The sequence below is a fragment of the Mirounga leonina genome, unplaced genomic scaffold (genome assembly GCF_011800145.1).
Source record: "Mirounga leonina isolate KUSES-001 unplaced genomic scaffold, KU_Mleo_1.0 Mir_151, whole genome shotgun sequence".
Taxonomy (NCBI): Eukaryota; Metazoa; Chordata; class Mammalia; order Carnivora; family Phocidae; genus Mirounga; species Mirounga leonina.
Genome location: NW_023270377.1, coordinates 67,833,679 through 67,854,545, shown reverse-complemented (window position 1 = coordinate 67,854,545; position 20,867 = coordinate 67,833,679). Strand labels below are relative to the sequence as shown.

The 20,867-nt window shown below is 40.3% G+C and overlaps 1 protein-coding gene and 1 pseudogene across 4 annotated transcripts in view; both read left to right on the top strand.

The window, feature by feature from the left end:
• GCA (grancalcin) overlaps positions 1 to 20,867 on the top strand; it is a 50,999-nt gene that overhangs the window by 3,213 nt on the left and 26,919 nt on the right. The window contains exon 1 of one of the 3 annotated variants that reach the window (XM_035007898.1): positions 19,530 to 19,668. The exons of the other annotated variants lie outside the window; for them this stretch is intronic. Coding sequence (XP_034863789.1) covers positions 19,642 to 19,668 — 27 coding nt within the window. The 5' untranslated portion in view covers positions 19,530 to 19,641. Of the gene's footprint in view, positions 1 to 19,529; positions 19,669 to 20,867 lie in introns of those variants that run through there. 3 annotated transcript variants of the gene reach the window in all.
• LOC118012397 lies at positions 2,673 to 3,892 on the top strand (annotated as a pseudogene). Its single transcript, XR_004679687.1, has one exon. The product of XR_004679687.1 is annotated as a 60S ribosomal protein L17-like (transcript).

Sequence of the window (20,867 nt, the reverse complement as noted above, 5' to 3'; positions counted from 1 at the left end):
CTTTTCTTTTTAAACCCAAAAGAACATTTCAGTCCCCATCAATTTTAAAAAAGTCACCTGTAGCATTTTGTTCTCTAAACGGTTAAGTCAGGAAGATATGAGATAACAAATTCCTGCTGTTATCCAACCTTTCATCTGAGTTTTCTACAGTTGAGAAGCAGTAAAAATCATAGCTCCACTTCTTTGACAAACTAGAACTACAATGTAATGGCAGTGTGCTTTTCTTCTCAATTAAATTACAATAAATCTAGTTCAATGAGGAAATCCTTCTAAAATTGTTTTTCTGTTCCTTCATTTGTTATCAGCTTGTATCAAGAAAGAGACTACTCTGTTTCATTTAAAGCTAGGTGGCCTTAACCTAGCAGTATAGTGCTCTGATTAAGCACGGTGACCCTGCGCCGGGATGTCAGGACCTACATCTCAGCACCGCCTCTTAGTTGCTGTGTGGTCTTAGGAAAATCATCTAACGTTTCCCACTTGTGAAACAAGAATGATACCAGTACCAGGCCATAAGGTTGTTCAGAGGCTAGACTGTAAAGCACTTAGCACCAGCCCTGGCATTTTAGGTGTCCAAGAAGTGACGACAAGCAATGAGTAAGAGACGGTGTTACCTCTCAAAGAATGCACAATTTATAGTGGAAATAAATTAGTTATGTATATAAACCTATATAATAAGTAGCCAGGTAACTGAGTTTTTAGGTAGGATCACTTTTTTCAAGAAACAGAAGCTAATAGACTGACTTAGCAGAAAAATTTATTGAAAGGTACTATCATAGATTTATATTTCAAAAACATAAATCCAAAACAGAAAAAGGAATTTTAGCTAAGTTTATTAGATCCTAATACTCATTTCTTAATTATTTCCACCATTTCAGTTATAAAATTCTGGTTTTAAGCATGTGCCTGCAAAAGTGTTTCTATATAACAAACAATGTTGGCAAAAAAATCAGGAATCAGTGAAAAATTTTCCAAACATCTACTTTTCCAAATGCTTCCTCTATAGCTTAAACTTTCAAAAACAGTCACTTAGGCATGTTTTTGTTAAAACCTCAAAGGCATAGATTGGCTATGTTTCTTTTACTTTATTTTAAAATTAATGGTTAAGAGCAAACTACAGTCAAATGTGATTAGAATGCCATTGTTTTTTCCTTGAAATTATGGTTGACAGCTAGTAAACACTTGGGGTAGATGTCTAAGCCTGTGTTCATTCTGATTGAAGGGTTCTAATCACTTAATACTCACCCTAATACAATTAATTAAATATTTTTATTTCACCTGCTCATATTATAACTGACAATGTTTTGAAGTAGAATGAGTTACTGAAATCAAGCATTAAGATAAATTGAATCAATCTTTTTGATTTGCTAAATGACAAAGGGTTAAACTAAGATTTTTAAAAAGTAATAAAGCATTATCGATTACAAAATATCTTTTATTATTAATGCACTGGGTTATATCAATTACATTGAACAATCTTATTTCATCTTCATCTGATGCCTTATTATTTAATTTTTGTATTTTATGATACATTATTATAGTAGTACGTGTAAAGATTTTCGAAGTACATATACTTTTATTAGGGTTCATGTTCAAATATTTTTACTGATAAGGAATCAGGAACAAAGTACTTGGAGACCACAGCTCTAGAGAGCCACCCAAGGGCTAAAGGTTGTGATGAATTTGAGGAGCGGGATTAATAAGAATAGAAGAGGAAGATGTATAGGGGAACGGAGAGTGAACTCTGGGCAAAGACGGGGAATTTAGCATTTAGATCTTGAAAGTACAACATTTCAAGTTACTAGTATTGCTTTGTGACAACTGTTAGTATACTAAGTTAACACATGGAAACTGAATATATTTCATATCCTATTGCCAGATATGCAGTAGGATATAAAATATATTCTTGAATTGAATTTTTTAATTTTTTAATTTTTTAAAGATTTTATTTATTTGAGAGAGAGGGAGAGAGAGAGAGCACAAGCAGGCAGAGGGGCAGAGGGAGAGGGAGAAGCAGACTCCCCACTCAGGATGGAGCCTGATGCAGAACTCGATCCTGGGACCCTGAGATCATTACCTGAACTGAAGGCAGATGCTTAACCGACTGAGCCACCCAGTCTCCCCTTGAATTGAATATTTTAATAAAAGTCATGTTCTATTTAAGAAACAGTTCATGTTCACCATAGAAAATTTGGGTGGGGGGGCGGAAATAACACAAATACTGAAGAAGATTATATTAATTACTTGTAATCCTATCACCCAGAGATAGGCATTATTAATATTTTAAGTGTATTTCCTACCAGTATTTTATGGTGTAAATATGGGTATATGCATGTGCGCATTCAACATCCCTTCAACAGAGAGTGAACTGAGATGGTCTCAACTGTGAGGAAGAGATCGCCAAGGAAGAGATCTCCGTTGGAGATCATGTTGACATGCCAAGGGGAGAAAGAGCCTGGGGAAGATTTCCCTACAGCAGGGATGGCAAGGACATTTGGGCAGCAATGCCTAATATTGAATAACAGGTTCATATTTTTTTTTCTTTTTAAAGACCTTATTTATTTATTTGACAGAGAGACACAGCGAGAGAGGGAACGCAAGCTGGGGGAGTGGGAAAGGGAGAAGCAGGCTTCCTGCCGAGCAGGGAGCCCCATACAGGCCTCCATCCCAGGATGCTGGGATCACGACCTGAGCCGAAGGCAGACGCTTAACAACTGAGCCACTCAGGTGCCCAAGAAGTTCATTCCTGTGTTGCACTTGCTGTACTGACCTTTCTTGGTCCCAGATCATTCTTAAAAGTCCGCCACATATAACAGCTTTGTGTGGTGGTGCTTTGGTTAATAAAGGAGAGCTGGTGGCCCCATGTGGTGGAGCAGAGCTGCGTAGAAAGAAAGTGTCGCTGTTGGAAGTGAGACAGGGAATGTGGATCGAGAATTCCATCCAAGGGTGACAATGAGAGCATAAGCCCTCTAGGAATCCTCAGATATCTTAGGAATAGCACCAGACTTACAATGCAGGATGGGAAGGGTCATCTCAGTAGGCATGCTTTCAGCCGCAAGATGAAGAATGCCTGAGTAAATGTGGCCCAGCCAGAGGGATTGCTTTTTCTCCCATAACAAGAAGAGTCAGTGCGTTCATTGTGTCAGAACTCTAGGAGGTGTCCTGTAATTTTCTTGGCTTTTCTCTCATGGTTGCAAAATGGCTACAACAGCAACAACCATTATTTCTACCTACAACCTCAGTTAAAACATGTTGTGGAGCTCTTCCCCTAAGCGGCCTGAGGTGACCTCTGAAAATGGTTCGCTATTCGCTTGACCCAGAAAACCCTACGAAATCATGTAAATCAAGGATTCAAATCTTCGTGTTCACTTTAAGAACACACGTGAAACTGCCCAGGCCATCAAGGGTATGCATATCCGAAAAGCCACCAAGTATCTGAAAGACGTCACTTTACAGAAGCCGTGTGTGCCATTCCGTCGCTACAATGGTGGAGCTGGTAGGTGTGCCCAGGCCAAACAGTGGGGCTGGACACAGGGTCGGTGGCCCAAGAAGAGTGCTGAATTTTTACTGCACATGCTTAAAAATGCAGAGAGTCATGCTGAACTTAAGGGTTTAGATGTTGATTCTCTGGTCATTGAGCACATCCAGGTGAATAAAGCCCCCAAGATGCGGCGTAGAACGTACAGGGCTCATGGTCGGATTAACCGATACGTGAGCTCTCCCTGCCACATTGAGATGATCCTTACTGAAAAAGAGCAGATTGTTCCTAAACCAGAAGAAGAGGTTGCACAGAAGAAAAAGATATCCCAGAAGAAACTGAAGAAACAAAAACTTATGGCCTGGGAGTAAATTCTGCAGAATAAATGCAAATAAAAATAAAAAGAGAGAGAAAAAACATGTTGTGGAGGTGGCTTTCTCCCATTTGCTTCCTCTGAACAGTGAAGGAAGAAAAGATTCCAGGAGTCCCCCAGCAGAATTCTCATCTATCTCATTGGCCAGAACTGGGCTGTGTCCTCCTCCCCTAAAATAAAGTTATATCTACTCAAACATTAAACAATTATGATATTTAACAGTAAAGGAGCTTAAACCATTGTTTGTCATAGGAGCTTAAAGCGTTTTATTTGAATATGAAAGTACAAGGATGAACCAAGGAGGGCTGGAAAAAGGTGTTTTCAGGCTGCTCTCTGTAAGAGAGCACACACATTGCCCTTGGTGAGCGCCCCCAGTGGGAAGTTCCAAAGCTGACAGTGAGCTACAAAAATCGTTCTCAAGCCCAGCTAGCTGTGTATTAGACTCACATGGAAAGATGTATACAACTATCCATTGCATCCAAATCCATTGCATCCAAATCTCCACGATTGGAACTTAGGATCAGTTATTAGGATCAGTTATTTTCCCTTTCAGTTCCACTTGTGATTCCACTCTCCGGCCAGAGGTGAGAACGAGGGGTTAGGGCCAGCTGAGAGTATGGCCCAGGCTCATTATTCATGGTAGTTACGTACTATAAAGTTGTACTGAATTAGTGAACTGAATTAGTGAACGCTGCTCCCGGAGACATATGGAATGAGATCACACTCTGGTCACAACATTTCTAAAACTGATCAATATATAATCTTGTTTTGTGTGTGTGTTTCTGTTTAAAGATACCTAAATTAATATATTTTGTTGATTCATTAACATTGAACTCAGAGTTAACAGCACTATAACTCATACCTGAGTGATGCTTATCTAACACACATTTTCTCTGTGAGACACATCACGATTTTCCTGTGCTTAGAAACACCATATAACACTTCAGGACTATGCTCAGAGGCATTTTAAACAGTGAAATCACTGACAAAAAGCCCCAAAATGCAAAAAACTGGCACTAAATATACCATAAAAAGGACACTTGTTTACAGTTTGAGAGCTGAGACAAGAAGGCAGAGCTTCACCTTGTTTGACCTCAGCTGGGAACATGCGCATCGGGCAGCTCAAATTTTTCACTGCTCTGCACAGATCCACCAATGACCAAGAAAGTATCAAAAGTAATGATTTGGGAGTTACAGATTTTAGTGAGTAGGTAAATAGTTTCCTGGTCTAACCAGGAGAATATGAAAAACTCGTTTTGTGTTTCGTATACGTATTCCTAAATCATTCGTATTCAGTTTAGCTAAAGCCATGCTATAAATGAACATATGTTTTCAGTAATTTATTATGAGAGATGTTGTAGTTTGTAACATTCAGCTACAAAATCCATTGACTTGGACATTGGCAGATATTTGCTTAGGACAAATGGAACCTATTATGCATCACAGAAAATATATTCCTTCATGGCAGCAATACTGTGAACACTTCAGAATGTCAATCTCCAGCAGATATTTGGAAAAATGGATCATATATAAATTCACCTAAAAAGGTCATCTTGGGCGCCTGGGTGGTACACTCAGTTAAGCATGTGCCTTCAGCTCAGGTCATGATCCCAGGGTCACGGGATCGAGTCCCACATCTGGTTCCCTGCTCAGTAGGGAGCCTGCTTCTCCCTCTCCTCCCCGCTCATGCTTGCTCTCTCTCTCTCTCTCTCTCTCTCTCTCACTATCTCTGTATCGCTCAAATAAATAAATAAAATCTTAAAAAATAAAAAAATTAAAAGGTCATCTAATGTCTATAAACTTGAGAGAAGATAACAAGGGCAGAAAATCTGAATCTGAGTGACTTTAGAAGAATTTTTGCTTATCTTATACCTAACTGTTACCTAGGCTTTTGGTAGTTCTCCAACCTGTTGTTTCAGCAAAGAGAATGAGGGACAGAGGTAGGAATCCCTATATCATTTGAAAAACTATCTTCCTTATGATAAGCAACTAGAATTTCTTATACTTTGTTAGGCAGTTAGTTAGACACGAGCAAGGAGGAATTAAAGCAGGGGCTGGCCACCCCTGGGAGCCACCCCCAAGGGTTAACAGTGACACCTTCAGAGCAACCTCTAAGGTCTAACAGAACAGAAAAGGCTTAGCCACAGAGCTGGCTCAAAAGCCACAAGGGGACGTCTGAGAGCCATGCACACAAGGGTCTCAACTTGCCCTTAAGTACCTTCAAGATCACAACAAAACTCATTGTAAGTCCATAAATATGCAATACGTGAATAAATATAATTATAACCAAAGGCATCATGGGTAGGTGCATGTGTAGAGGCCAAAATGTTAAGTAACCACCAGCTGTCAAACAAAAATGTCAATCAAAGCTAAATTTACATGTACACAAAGCAGGCTTAAAAGGATGCAGCTAGAGCTTCTGGGGCCATTGCCGCTCTAACTCTGGCAGTGGCCCACTCTCACTCTTGAATCAAGTGAACTATACTTATCAGTAGATTAAGTATAAGGAGTAAGCTCTGTCTCCCCATTCTGGTCTCGGGTCTCCAATTCTTCGGTGCATCGGGGACAAGAAGAGAGCAACCAGGTAACACTTTTTCCTACCATGAAGAGGGAAATTAGGAAGATTATCATGAAATCCAAGTTTCATACACAATAAAGCTCCACTGGGTAGCCACTTTTATTGCAAGTCTATCATACCCTTGGTGACCAATATTCAAACTGCAGTTCAAGGAAATTTAATGTGACATAGTGATACCTTAGAGGGGGATGGAGAGAGGCTCAGTGGGCGAGGCTCCGGGTCCCACCCCTACCCCAAAGAGAGCAGATCAACTTTTCTAAGTTTTATACTTTGGGACTGAGAGGGGAGGTGCACTTGGAGGAGAAAAGCACACTGGTGGTGACAGGGAGTCTGGTGGTGATGCCTGGAAACAGTACATGAAGATCTGCTTGTACCATCAACCACAGTAAGGGCTTTCCTCTGGCCCAAGGAATCAAGTTGCAGTAGAAGTGTTTTAAGATTTTATTTATTTATTTATTTGAGAGAGTGAGAGAGAGAGAACATGGAGGGAGGAGCAGAGGGAGAGGGACAAGTGGACTCCACGCTGAGCCCAGAGCCCAATGCAGGGCTCCATCTCAGAACCCTGAGATCATGACCTGAACCAAAACCAACAGTCGGACATTTAACTGACTGAGCCACCCAAGCGTCCCAGTAAAAGTATTTTAAATTGATATTACCTCAAGTCTTTCTGGCATCCCTGAGGCAATTTCTTCTGAGGAAGACTAGGAAAATTAACTTTTGCCCTGAATAAATGCATCATTTTGGATATGACAGTGGCTAATCTCTTAACACCGCAGGGCCCTGATTAAATTAAAAAAAAAAATTGTCATGACAAAAAAAGTCCATATTTTTCCATATATTTGGAAAAGCATTTGAAAATCTCTGTGCTGAAATATCAGATCATGATGTATAAAGAATTCTTTAAAAATAGACAAATATTTTACCAGAGCCTTCTTAAACTGTTTCCCAACAAGTAAAAAACACGAATGCAGGCTGGGCAGCTGCCTTTACCCCAACAATTTTTTGTAGGACCAAATATTAGCAGAGTTGGGCAAGTTCTGGAAATAGTACACCATATTGTTGACCGAGGGAAAGGGACTTCTATACTTGTTGTAAATGAGAGAATGCTTGCGTAAAGTCAGTAAATGAATAAATGACCGATTTACTCAGGCTGCAAATTATACCACATTTTAAAAAGTAAAATGATGCTGAAATTTATAATTATATATATAATTTGTAATTATTATTAAATTTTTAAAAATATTTTAAAAATGCTTTTGTAAAGTATTTCTTGATTACTGCTAAAATAATTTAATCTTTTCTCCTCTAAATTCCTAATTAGAATGTGCATTTGCCTGCCTGTAACACATACCTGTGTTGAGGGTACACAGCCTAAGGGGAGCTTACACAGCCCTTCCCAACCTTTAGAACTGATACAAAATTTTGGAACTTATTTAGTTCAGTTGGCTTTCAGTGTGTTGGTTCTTTCTCCCTCAAATGCAGTGAAAACTTCAAAAGGGACATATTGTACTATGTGAGAATTGTTTTTTTTAAATATAGAGTGGTCCAAATTATTTTATTACTACCAATGATCTACTTAAAAATATTTTCAAGATGAAGGATTTATTATTTTAGTAGATGGGTAAAGGTAAATAAGGTTGCAAGCATGGATTGTGAGTAATATTTGATTTAATACTTTTTAGAAATGTTTTGTTTCTCAGGAATAGACTGGTTATGTGCACATAAATGTGCCGTATGCTGATAAGGAATTAAGAATAATATTAACATTTACTATTTGTTGAATACCAGGATGAATTGTAGAGAAAACCTGAGCTTCTTCACAAAATGAATTCCAAAAGCTGACCCAGGTTCTCTGGGAACAGCCAGGAACTGCCTGTGGCTCATCATGTTCCCTGGAACTTTGATGACAAAGTGACTCCTGGGAGGGGCCAGCACACACAAAGCAGCGCAGGCTGAGCCTAGACGGTCAGCCCTGTGTCGCGCCTCCCAGGAAGGCACTCAGAAAGGGGAAGCCCTCCCTTGCTCCTTCCTCAGGCGGTTGTGCGCTACCTGCCTATCATTGTGTTGCCTCTGCTGCCCTCTTGTGGGGGTTTTACTATCGAATAGTAAGTAACTGTCAGAACTGATTTGGCTGGTGTCAAGTAAGTACAATTGCAACTATGAACAACATAGATTTTTGACAGATAACAGAAAAGGTAGGTAATCTGTATTTCCCATGGGAAGATAAAACCATGGCTATAATTTAGTAAAAACTTAAAGTATTATATTTTACAAAAGCCAAGAAAAACATCGAGGGCTCATTGCCCTAGTAGGGAATATCCCCATTTAACAAAGGAGAAACCAAGATTCATAGAAGTTCTATTACATTGCCCAGTGTCACACAGCCAGCAGATGAGCTTGGAGTCAATTATAAATCTCCAAAATACTTATTGCACAGTTCCTTCAAGAGTTAGCATAGACAATAATGGCTAGAACCAACTGTTTTAACATGTTCATTTTCTTATTTTTCCAGTATGGTGAGGCCAACAAATCAGAGATGATTGCCATTGATAAAGTAGTTTATTACAATTTCTAAGAGGAGGGGGCACACCACAGCATGCAGGATCCCATAGAGAAACACCAGAAGGCAGCAGGACCAAGGGGAAAGCATGGGCAGAGTCTTTATTGTGGTTTCTATGGGAAAGGCAAGGCAAGGGAGGGTAAGCAGAGTTAGAATGGACTAGTTTGAATAATTTTAGAGGGCTCTAGGGCATAAAGGTTATCCCCAACTGCCTGTATTTGGCCCTGGGGAGATTAGTGTGGAGGAACACTGTCTTTTGGGGTGGAAGAGCCAGAGAGAGGAGGTAGTTTACAGCAGGAGCAGTAGATTGCCTAGTTTACATATGAAAGGTGAGTCATTTGTTATCTCCGAGAATTGGCTAGTCCTGGGAGGGCCAGTTTCTCTGTAGTCAGAGAGGCCCTAGATGCCAGAGCATCAAGAAGAGAGAAAATAAGAAAATAAAGTAAATATACCAATTAACACATTCTCTTGAACTCAGAATGTGTGTGTGAATGAATGAAATCAGTAGTAATAAAGATAAATCATCCTAACTCTGACATTGATATTAATTTATTATCTGTATGATGTGATTAGCTGATAGTTTTATATATATGTTACCAAATATCAAGAAGAAATGTCAAAATTGATCTAAATATCAGCTGGGGTTTTTTTTTTCATTATTGGAAACTATAACAGGGTCAGAAGCTTCAAGATATATGTTTTCCTGAAAGGTTGAGATCATAATTACTTATTTCAAATTTATACTGAAAAAGATCTATTTTAGGCACATGCTTTTCCAGCAGAAATGAGTTTTGTTTCCTTCTAAACAGCTTTTATTTTGTATGCATATTTATTTAAGAAAATGTGCAGAAAGGTATTTTGTATCGGAATTTGAATTTAAAGAACCATTTTCTTACCCATCTACCTAGATATTTACTCTCTGTGTCCCCATTCAGCCCTTTTGGTAACTTCTCTTCATTTAATTATGCTTTCTGATATCACTAACTACCATTTTCAACAATTTATGAGCAAACCATTGTGTAAAGCTTCTGTTGCTAGGTTACATTTTCCTTTACTGGAATCATGGTGGCTGAATAAAAACCTAGGTTCTTGTTCTCTCTCTCTCTGCCCCCCACCGTCCCTCCCAACACTTCTATATAGCCTATTTGTTTAATCAACTCTTTGGATTTAATTCGCCATTCAATATAATTATTCTATAAATATTTACTGTATGCAGTTTACCTGCATTTTTGTCATACCTTACATAAAAATTAAATGGGTTGAGTCTCTAACTGAAAAGTTGTTGGGGCACCTGGATGGCTCAGTCGGTTAAGCGTCTGCCTTCAGCTCAGGTCATGATCCCGGGGTCCTGGGATGGAACCCCGCGTTGGGCTCCCTGCTCAGCGGGGGAGCCTGCTTCTCCCTCTCCCTCTGCCTGCCGCTCCCCCTGCTTGTACTAGCTCACGCTCTCTCTCTCAAATAAATAAAATCTTTAAAAAAAGAAAAAGAAAAAAGAGTTGTTAAGTTTTGGCAGGATTGTAAGTGTAAATTGTGGGATTTCTTTTTCTTCAATGTATATGATATTTCCCACTTGCTCCTAAAGATCCATGCTCTCTCCCCTCTCCTTTCCACTGTGGCCTGGGACACATTCATGAACATTCTTTCCCTCTGGCTTCTGACTGAGATCAGCCAGTGGAAGCACTGACAGGAGATCAGAGGCAGGGAAAAGAGTGAGGTTATAGTATTTGCTCCCTCAGCTCCCTTCTGTGCAGTTCATCATCGCGTATCCCTCTACTAAAGGTCATGTGTCAGATGACCCTCTCCATACAGTTACTGTCTGTAGGTTTCAACACTGCTTCTTTGCCTTGCCCTCTCATCCTAAGGGCAGTAATGGATCCTCCTTGTAGCTTGCACTGAGATGCTATATCACTCTTTATTGCTGCCTGTTAACTACGTTAACACCTTTGTAAATGGTGACTTTTATTAGAGTTCCTCAATTACTATGTTTGAGTGTGCCATCTGCTGTTTTCTGGTGGATATGGCAGCAACTGAGTTTTTTGGATAAAGGTTGGAGAGCAAAGCAAGTGTCCGAGGTAGGTTAAATAGAGCAGATCTTGGATGGGGCATTAACTGGGCTCCTTACATCCACCCAGTTTGTGCCTGGCACCAACGCTGATCATGGGTCCTTATTTATATTAGTATATATTATAATTCCAATCCTCAGGGACCGTACAAGGAGAATACCAAACTTTTTTCTTTTTATTCAGTTCAGTTTTTAATTTAGTATAGCTGAAGCAATAATAATGTGCTATATAGCTTAATTCTTGCTTTGAGCAACTTCAAAATCTCTAAGCATGGGACTTCATTCATTATTTATTCACTCATTCAAAACTATGTGAACACTGTAGGTTGTCATTTTTCAAACATGAATTAATCAGGTCATGTTTTGTTTTAAAAATATTTTGCAACTGTTTTGATGTGTGTCTACCTCCACAATACAACTTATTATTATCTTAGTTTCCTCTTAAAATATAATTGGGGCTACTAATGTCACAAGATTTGGGGGAAGCTCAAATATGATAATGTGCAAAATAGCTCTGAAAAGCATCATGTGCTATATAAATAAATAGATTTTAATTTTTAAAATTTCTATTACCAGGTCTTATTCCTATCAATAGTTTTACATTGATGAGGGATAGGGGCAATCTTATCTTCATACATATGCAAAACACCTAAGGATTAGTGTAGAAATGGGATGATCTCAGCTTTTAGCCAGTCCATAATCTGTTTAAGCACTGGGCCACTTTTATTTTTATATTTTTTTAAAGTAGGTTTTTAAGCAGCGTCCATGTGTTCCGTTCTGCACTTCATTTATCTATTATTTTTTAGAGAGGGAGGTGGAGGGAGGGGCAGAGAGAGAGAGAGAGAGAATCTTAAGCAGGTTCCATGCCCAGCATTGAGCACGACCACGGGCTTGATCTTACAACCCTGGGATCGTGACCTGAGCCGAAATCAAGAGTCGATGGTTTAACTGACTGAGCCACCCAGGCGCCCCCACTTTTATGTTTCTGATTAAAGTATTTTTGGTTGTAACAGGACCACTGTAGCTTAATTCACATTGTATGTGAGCAAGTTACTAACGAAATGGATAGCTAAAGTAAGTTTTCAGTCAACATTACTTCATTTTTATCTTTCTAGAAAGTCAGTTTTGTGAGTGTATGATCCCATGTTATTAATATGGAGTCCAACTGATATTCACAAGGATGAAACCTGGATTTAACATTGCCTGAATAATAAATTATTTTATGGAGGCTATTAATCAGTGTTGCAGTTTTTACTGAGCATTTGTTGTGGACATATAGTGTGGTCAACATTTTATATATATACAGAATTTCTAAGGAAGTTTGCATTGAATCCAAATTGCTTAATAGGGCTTAATGATCCAAGTGAGGAAGCATATATTCAGAAACTACCATTCTTCACCTCTCTGAAGAGCCCTGTTGACACTTTTTGTATATGCATTATTGTTTTTTAAATTGCTTTTGAGTTTGTGCTTCTGCCGAGAGAGTACTTAATATCACCAGAATTAGAAACCAAAAAACTGTGTTGTTGAAAGCTTAGCTGAATAAGGTCAGTTTGTTAAGTGGCTGGTCTCAGTAATAAATGGCAAATAATATTTACTTCTGTCTTATTTGTGAAGCTTATTACTTTTCTGTGTCCTCACTAGTGGTCATTAACCCTTAGGCATTTGCAACAGTTTCAGACTTATAATAAAATTATTACTGGATAGCTTCATTTTATACTGTCAAGTTTTTATGCCTTATACAAATAACACGTATAGAGCCTTCATTATTCCGTAAAACACATTATTGCATAGAGACACAATAATTTCTGGAAAAGGTATGATAATTATTGCATGTATATCAATCAAAACCATGGCATGAAATGAATATGAATACATTTTAGCATAAAATAGATAAATTCTAGAGCAGATCCAAGGTGACGACACAACAGTGGATGTGATAACTGTCTCCTCATCCTCACCTTTCAGATTTTGTGTGCTATAGATTGAACTGTGTCCCCCTAAAATTTATTTGTTGAAGCGCTAACCCCCAGTGTGATGGTATTTGGAGATAGGAGTCATTGGATGGTAATTAGGTTTAGGCGAGGTTAGGAAGGTGTGACCCTCATTATGGCATTAATATCCTTATAAGAAGAGACAACAGAGAACTTGCTTCCTCTGTCTCTCCACCCATGTACTCGGAGGACACAGCAAGAATGAGGAGTCATCCTAGGGATACAGCCTTGAGCCATCAAAATGTGTTAGTGTTTGTTCAATTCTTTATAGGCCAGGATTAAGGCCTAGTCAAGAAGAGGGCTCAGAAGAACCTGGCTAGAGTTTGGTCAAGGAGAGAGTATTTGTCACCATGTCATTGAAGGGCAAATCTAAAACATCAGTAAATCTTGAGGGCTATCTCCTAAAAACAGAAAATAATTTCACTATTCTCACCGTCTCAACTGTTATACCCTGGTGAACACCACCATCTCTAAATTACCAACAGATTGCTATCAGGTCTTCTTGCTTCTATGCTAACCCCCTTCAGCCTATTGTCAACACAGATGAAAGAGTGATCTTTTACAAATTAAGTCATATTATGTACGACTAAAGCTCCAAACCCTCAGTGGCTTCTAATCTCACCCAGAATATAAAGTCTTTACGATGGCCAGTAAAGGCCTAGGGTGATCTGCCCCAATGTCCCTGCTCTGTAAGCACTCTTGGATTTTCCCTCTGGTTCAATCCATGCCAGACTTACTGGCCTTCTTATTGTTCTCTAAACAGGTCAGGTTTCTGCCTTCAAATTCTGCCTGGAACAGTCTTTCTACATGTCCAACTTACTCATGCCAAGTCTTTGCTTAAACCTCACTTTCTTTTTTCCTTCCTTTCTTCCTTCCTTCTTTCCTTCCTTCCTTCCTTCCTTCCTTCCTTCCTTCCTTCCTTCCTTCCTTCCTTCCTTCCTTCTTTCCTTCCTTCCTTTCTTTTTTTTTAGCAGCATAACCCTCCCTTTCTTATTGAGACTACTTGAACATCTCATTTTGTACTGCAACCTTGCTCTGTCACCGTTCCAGGCTTGCAGCGTCCTTGGCTCGTAGAGTAAAAGAATGAAGCTCATGGACACCAAAGGGTGAAGTGATAGTTTATTAAGTGGAGGTGAGAACAGAAAGAAAGCTCTCTAGAGTGAGAGGAGTCCCCCCGTGGTCACCAAATGATGTAGTTTTGGAATGTTGGTGAGGTCCAGAGCTGACGGCCAAGAAAGAATTCTTGAGATGTCTTTGCTACAAAAAGGTGGAAGGACAGGGGGACAGGACCCGTGTGCAGAAAGAGCTGCACTGGGGTTATGAGGAGTGGCCCATTATATACTTTCAAGTTGGGAGGGGGTTAGGGATAGCATAAGTCTCTAAGGAATTTTGGAAACAAGGTTTCTAGGACCTTGAGGGGGCTACCTGTTGTTGGGAAAAAGTCACTTATTACTGTCTAACAAAATCTTAGTCATGAGACCCTTCAGATGTATATTGGTGGGTCATATGATTGGGGATGACTGCCAACATGTATCTTGGAAGGTAGGGATAAAGGGAATTTCCAAAGGAATTTTTATATGTTAAAGTAGACTTACAGGATCCTGGGGGTCTGGCTAAGATTGCCTTTTGCCCTTAGCAAAGTGTCAACATCCAGGCAGTTGAGTCCCTAGAGAAATGTCACTCTGCCTGTTTCAAGGACTTGTCAATGGGCTGTAAATAGTAAGGAAATTTAATAATTTTTCTTCTGCTCTTATTTCCCATATCATCACCTTACTCCCCCACCACTGCTTTCATTTTCCTTTTGTTCTGTAGCATTTTTCATCTCCTAACATACCATCTACTTTATTTATTGTCTTTACTTATTGTTGTTTGTTCTTCCTGCTAGAATGTGAGTGTCCAGAAGAGCAAAAACATTCCCCCAACCTTGGTGTACTTTTTTCCCCATCTAAACTTGTGCTACACTATAGATGTTCAATAAATTGTCTTTTAATAAATGAATCAGTCTAAGTTTCTTAATGATACAAAATAAGCTCCATGGAGTGCCTGGGTGGCTCAGTGGGTTAAGCATCTGCCTTTGGCTCAGGTCATGATCCCAGGGTTCTGGGATGGAGCCCCATATCGAGCTCCCGGCTCAAAGGGGAGTCTGCTTCTTCTTCTCCCTCTGCTGCTCCCCCTGCTTATGCTCTCTCGCTCTCTCTCTAGTAAATATAATCTTATAAAAAAGTTTAAAAAATAAAATAAGCTCCATTAATGTTGTTTTTCTTTTTCTTTTCTTAAAGATGTTATCTATTTATTTGACAGAGAGAGAGAGAGAGAGCACAAGCAGGAGGTGTGGCAGAGGGAGAGGAAAAAAACAGGCTCCCCGCTAAGCAGAGAGCCTGATGTGGGGCTTGATCCCAAGACCCCAGGATCATGACCAGAGCTGAAGGCAGACGCTTAACCTACTGAGCCACCTAGGCACCCCAATGTTGTTTTTCATTAGCTGGTATGTCTTGTTTTAGAATTTAGCATATAAATAATTTCTATGAGTTAAGTACCCTCTGGGTCTGGAACTGAAGTTTGCTGAGGAGCAGTAAAATTTTATTGACTCTCATGTCCTTGTCTCTCCCATCCCCCACTTACCCCCAGCCCCCCTTCTATATAGAGGGAAAGCAAATGAGGTAGCAACAGATAGGAAAGGAAAACATTAATAATTCAGTCTTTATAGTGTACTAGAAAATGTACTGGTTAATTGAATATCTAAATTTATGGTAAGACCAAAGGTCACCAAGATATGGAAGAAATACCATAGGTAGACATAATCATGAAAGCTTAACATGCACCAGAAAACATGTCTGTGTAAGAGAAGTAATGTGATTGGCTAATTTTAGTCAAAACAATGCATTTTCTTGTCTATTTGTCTAATTCTTGGTGTGCCGTTTTTCTGCTCTTTTTTTTTTTTTAAAGATTTTATTTATTTGACAGAGAGAGACACAGCGAGAGAGGGAATAGAAGCAGGGGGAGTGGGAGAGGAAGAAGCAGGCCTCCCGCCAAGCAGGGAGCCCAATGCGGGGATGCGGGGCTCGATCCCAGGACCCGATGCGAGGCTTGATCCCAGGACCCTGGGACCATGAACCGAGCCAAAGGCAGACGCTTAACGACTGAGCCACCCAGGCGCCCCCGTTTTTCTGCTCTTTAAACAATTTCCTCCTATAGTGTAAATCGTTTTTACTATGTTTTGAAATGCTGTGGTTGGGAGTGGGCAGGGAGGGGAAAATGCATTGTTAAAGAGACTCATTCCACAGCCAAGCTGCCTGGGTTCTAATCTCAGCTTTGCTACTAACTGCACAACTGGGGATAAGTGATACACATCTTCACCTTACCTTTCACATGTGTGAAATGGTGTTACTAAGAGTATTACCCGATGAGGTTGTTTTGAGGAATGGCCCCTCATAGCACACAGTGCCTTGCTACACAGCGTTCACTCTATAAGTAGCTATTTTTATAGAATAGTGGTGTGTTTTCTGAAACAAAAGTGCATAATTTCAAATTGGCTTTTTATACATTACATTTTCATAAAGTGATACTGGTCATATAATACTAACAAATTTTCATTACTATTACTTAAAAAAAAGCTCTGGGCTCAAGTGAATTTTTAAATTCCTATACGAGAAAACCTATAATTTGAAATACGAAGTTTAGAGAAAGATGCTGCAGCTGGTGGTGTTGAAAGACCTCTTTGTGTCTCATGGTACATTGTACACAGTACTGTACAAGAGGTAAAGCAATTCTACCTTTACCTTTCTGAGTTCTTGGCTGAGACCCTTGTAATAAAAAATAGATTAACAAGAGAATAAACCCAGACGTTTATTGACATATATCCTCATGTATACATGGGAGATATCCAGGGAAAAATGAATAACTCTCAGAGGTGCCTCTAGCTTAGATAACGTCTTCAGCTAAATAGAAAAGGAAGAAAGGGAGGGGAGGCTAGTTGTGGGGAGGTACCAGGAAAAGCAGTGTAAACAAGTGTAAGATTTTTTTTTTCAAGATTTTATTTATTTATTTGACAGAGAAAGACACAGCAAGAGAGGGAACACAAGCAGGGGGAGTGGGAGAGGGAGGAGCAGGCTTCCCGCAGAGCAGGGAGCCCGATGCGGGGCTCCATCCCAGGACACTGGGATCATGACCTGAGCGGAAGGCAGATGCTTAAGGACTGAGCCACCCAGGTGCCCCTAAACAAGAGTAAGATTTGTTATGCAGATTTAAGTCTGCATCTTCTCCATTTTTGAGGGTCTAAAGTTGTCTCAGAGGAATAATCTTTGTCCTTCCTGGGAGGGAGGGAGGGAGGAGAAGGACACTTTTGTAAATTTATGTCCTGCTTTTAGACAAATACAGGGAGAACAGAGAGATTTTTCTTTTATCTGCTTCTTCTCAATTGCCTTCAATTCAAAATAATCCTTATGCCAAACTGGCATATTTTGGAATGGCATCTTCTGCTGCCTTTCAGTAGGAATTTCCCTAGGAAGCTGTTTCTCTAAGGAGATACACTGCCAAGAACTGTGAGGGATCTGATATTTTATTCCACTTGTAAGCTAACAGGTAGCCTGCCACAGTTTCATAGAAGTTGACAGATGCATGAGATTCCTCTGTGAGAGACAAAGGGTTTTATTACTCATAGCACCACAGGCAGCGTGACCTTCAGGCTCTCATAGATTCTTCTTGCTCCCAAGTGTCCCCAGGTTGAACTGAGCTTCGAGGCAGGTGCTGCACAAGCAGCCAGGGTTCGGATCAGAATGGAGAAGTCCAAATTTAGGACTGTCATGCTAACAAACCAACCCAAACTCTGCCCTGGAGGGACAGATTACCTTTGTTATCCTGCAACAAATTTCTCTGCCCTTGAGGGAAATACTCTCCCTATCTTTGAAACTATGTGTGTAGAAATGCAAGAGAATCATGGAGACTTGACCCCCAACATACATAAATACAATACAAATGTAAGACTATTATTATGAAAAAAATGAACAAAAAGTCTGACCAGAGATTTAGACTAACACTGTAAATATAAAACACTCAATGCCCTCTGAGCATTTCTCAATTAGAATAAAACCTTGCAACAAATTTGTTTTGCTTTGTAGTGCATTATCACTTGATGCTTTAACAGTCATATGTTTTCCCTCTTATCAAGTAGGTTTTATCATCTCCCTCTATTTATTTATTCTAATAATCTAACCTTATTGCCTAAATTATTTCTTACTGTGTTAGAGGAACTAACACACACTTTCTCAAGAGCGGCCTGTACATTAGCAATCTTCCTTTCTCTCTGCCTCTTCCTGATAAAATTAAGTTTCACAAGGTACAACATGTTCCTTCTCTGTAGTGTAGCTGGGCAATTATTACTCAGCTTTGCAAGGTGGTTTTCCTCTGCTAATAGACAGCTAACCTTTCCCCCCCCACATCCTTATTTTTAAGAAACATTTTAGCGGTTGTCATATGCTTCAGAGATAATATCATCCTGCTCTTTTTCTTTGTTTTTAAGCTAAAGCTACACCTGCCCTGTTGTTTGGTGTATGTATATTGCATCCTGTGCTTTTAAAGCCAGAGCTACAAAATTCGTCTGAGTTCCAGAGAAAAGCAGAACTGTCAATTACTATTACTTAATAAATTAAAGTAACTGTTTAACTTTTCACCAAGTGATAAAAACCAAGCTGTTCCCAACAGTGGATATAATTAGGAGGCACATCCTAAGAGTGAGTCATCGGTAGAGTTGTCAGAAAATATACAGGCTATCCTGTATATTAATGTATAAACAGTGAATGATTTTTTTTTTACAGTAAGCGTATATCTCGTGTGATATTTGGGATAAGTACATTTAAAAAAATCATTGTTTATTTGAAAATGGAATTTACCTGGACATCCTGTATTTTTATTTGCTAACTCTGGCAACTCCATTCGCCATTTATCCACCAAACTACAAGTAACCTTTTGGTAAAATTTCGCATCAAGTGGGTTTTAGCTCAGAAGCACTCCCCTTGGGGCGGAGATAAAGCCTTCAAAGTTTTGGTGTTGTGACATCAACACTACGCAAAAATAAATGTGAGTAACGGAAAGTTTTGAAATTCACAGATGTAGATTTAGAAGTCCAGCTCAAAACAACAGAGGAGTAGACTAAAAGAAGTCATGGACTGGCGGGTTTGCGGGTTCTCGGAAGAAAGGACACTTCAGCGCGGAGAGCCTAGCCAAAAAGAGTGAATGCTCCCGGAGCAAAGCCTTCTGTAGTTCAGTGAGGAGAGAGCGCGAGACCTGAGCGAGCCAATAGGAGCCGAACAAAAGGGGGCTGGGTGCGTGAGGCCAATCAGAGACGAGATGGGTGGGGCTAGACCCCGGGAAGGAGCGGGCTTCGGCTGCCTGGGCTCCGAAGGGCGGAGCTCAGCCAATCGGAACCGAGAGGGGCGGGGTTGGACTCCGGGAAGGGGCGCTCTCAGGGAAGTAAACCGCGTTGCCAGCGCGTCTTTCGGCCTCACCTGCGTCTGCATCTGCCCTGCACCTGCAGCTTCGCCTTTCCCCAGTAGGGCTGACGCTGACCGGAAGGGTGACGGGGGACGCCTGCTCGCGTCGTCATGGCCTACCCGGGATACGGAGGAGCGGTGAGTCCCGGCAGCTTCTCCCCCGCCTCCGCCGCCGCGGGGTGGGGCGCCTCCGCGGGCGGTGCCGGCGTGCGGGGTCCGCCCCCTCCCTCCGCTCGGTTTGACGGCTCGCTGGTACTCCGCGGGCTTGAGGCACCGCGCGGTGTTGGAACCTGGGGCCAGGGTTGAGCAGGGAGCCACAGGTTTTCTGGTCCCTGGGGGCCCCTTTAAGCGAGTCCTTGTGAGGCAGGGATGGTGCTGTGATTTTGGAAAATTTCCTCCTGCATTGGAGGAACAAAAGCGCCCTTGTCTTGTTCCAGTAATATTTTGTGGTCCACCCCCACCTCCCTCAGTTTTGCTAGACGTCCTCTTTCTGAATTTTTGGCCACTTCTTGTTTTCTGTCCTTTAAGTTGCTTATGGATACATTAAGATATGCCAAATGGCTCTTAGTTTTTACTATTCTACCAAGGGCAATCTGTTCTAGACTTTTTTGGGAGGTGGGAAGGATTAGGTTACTCTTTCTTACATAATTGTTTATCCTTAGTCTCCTTTGAGAGTTGGAAGTTTGTAATTTGTGGTTATATACCTTAATTCCTGAAATTGCCTTTTTGGGTCTCTTTTGATGGTCTTTTCTCTTTTTAAAAGAAGCAACTTTGAAAAAAATCCCATCTTTCTTTGTTTGTTTTTAATCCATTATATTGTTTTAACATTTACTGTTTACTTGTACTTCATTGCTTCGTAACTTAGTTGTGTATTTCCTGGAGTTTGAAGTGCATTTTTTGGAGTTCCAACACTTCCTCCATACCTTTACCCTTATACATCCAGCCGCACAGCTCTTCAAACTACTGGTAGTATCCGACCTTTTGACTACTTGCTTCCCGCTCCCTCCTCCCGCCCTCCCCCCCCCATTTTAGAATTCTTTTTTTTTCTTTTTGCCTTCTGGCAGAAATCATCCTTCAAGGATGCAGGTCAAGATTTTTGTTCAATATGGAATAACAAACAATCTTGATACTTCTTTCTCTTCCAGACTCATAAAAATGCTCAGTAAAATGCCTCTCTAAGGTATTAAAAATGTATACCAAGTTCCAAAGTGAGAAAAGTAGAGAGAAGCCATAGCCATAGTAGGAAACAACCATCAGAATACCTGCATTTGAACCATGGTCTCCTTCTTACTAGTTATTTGACCTTAGCCAATTTAGGAAACCTTGTGAAGTTTTAG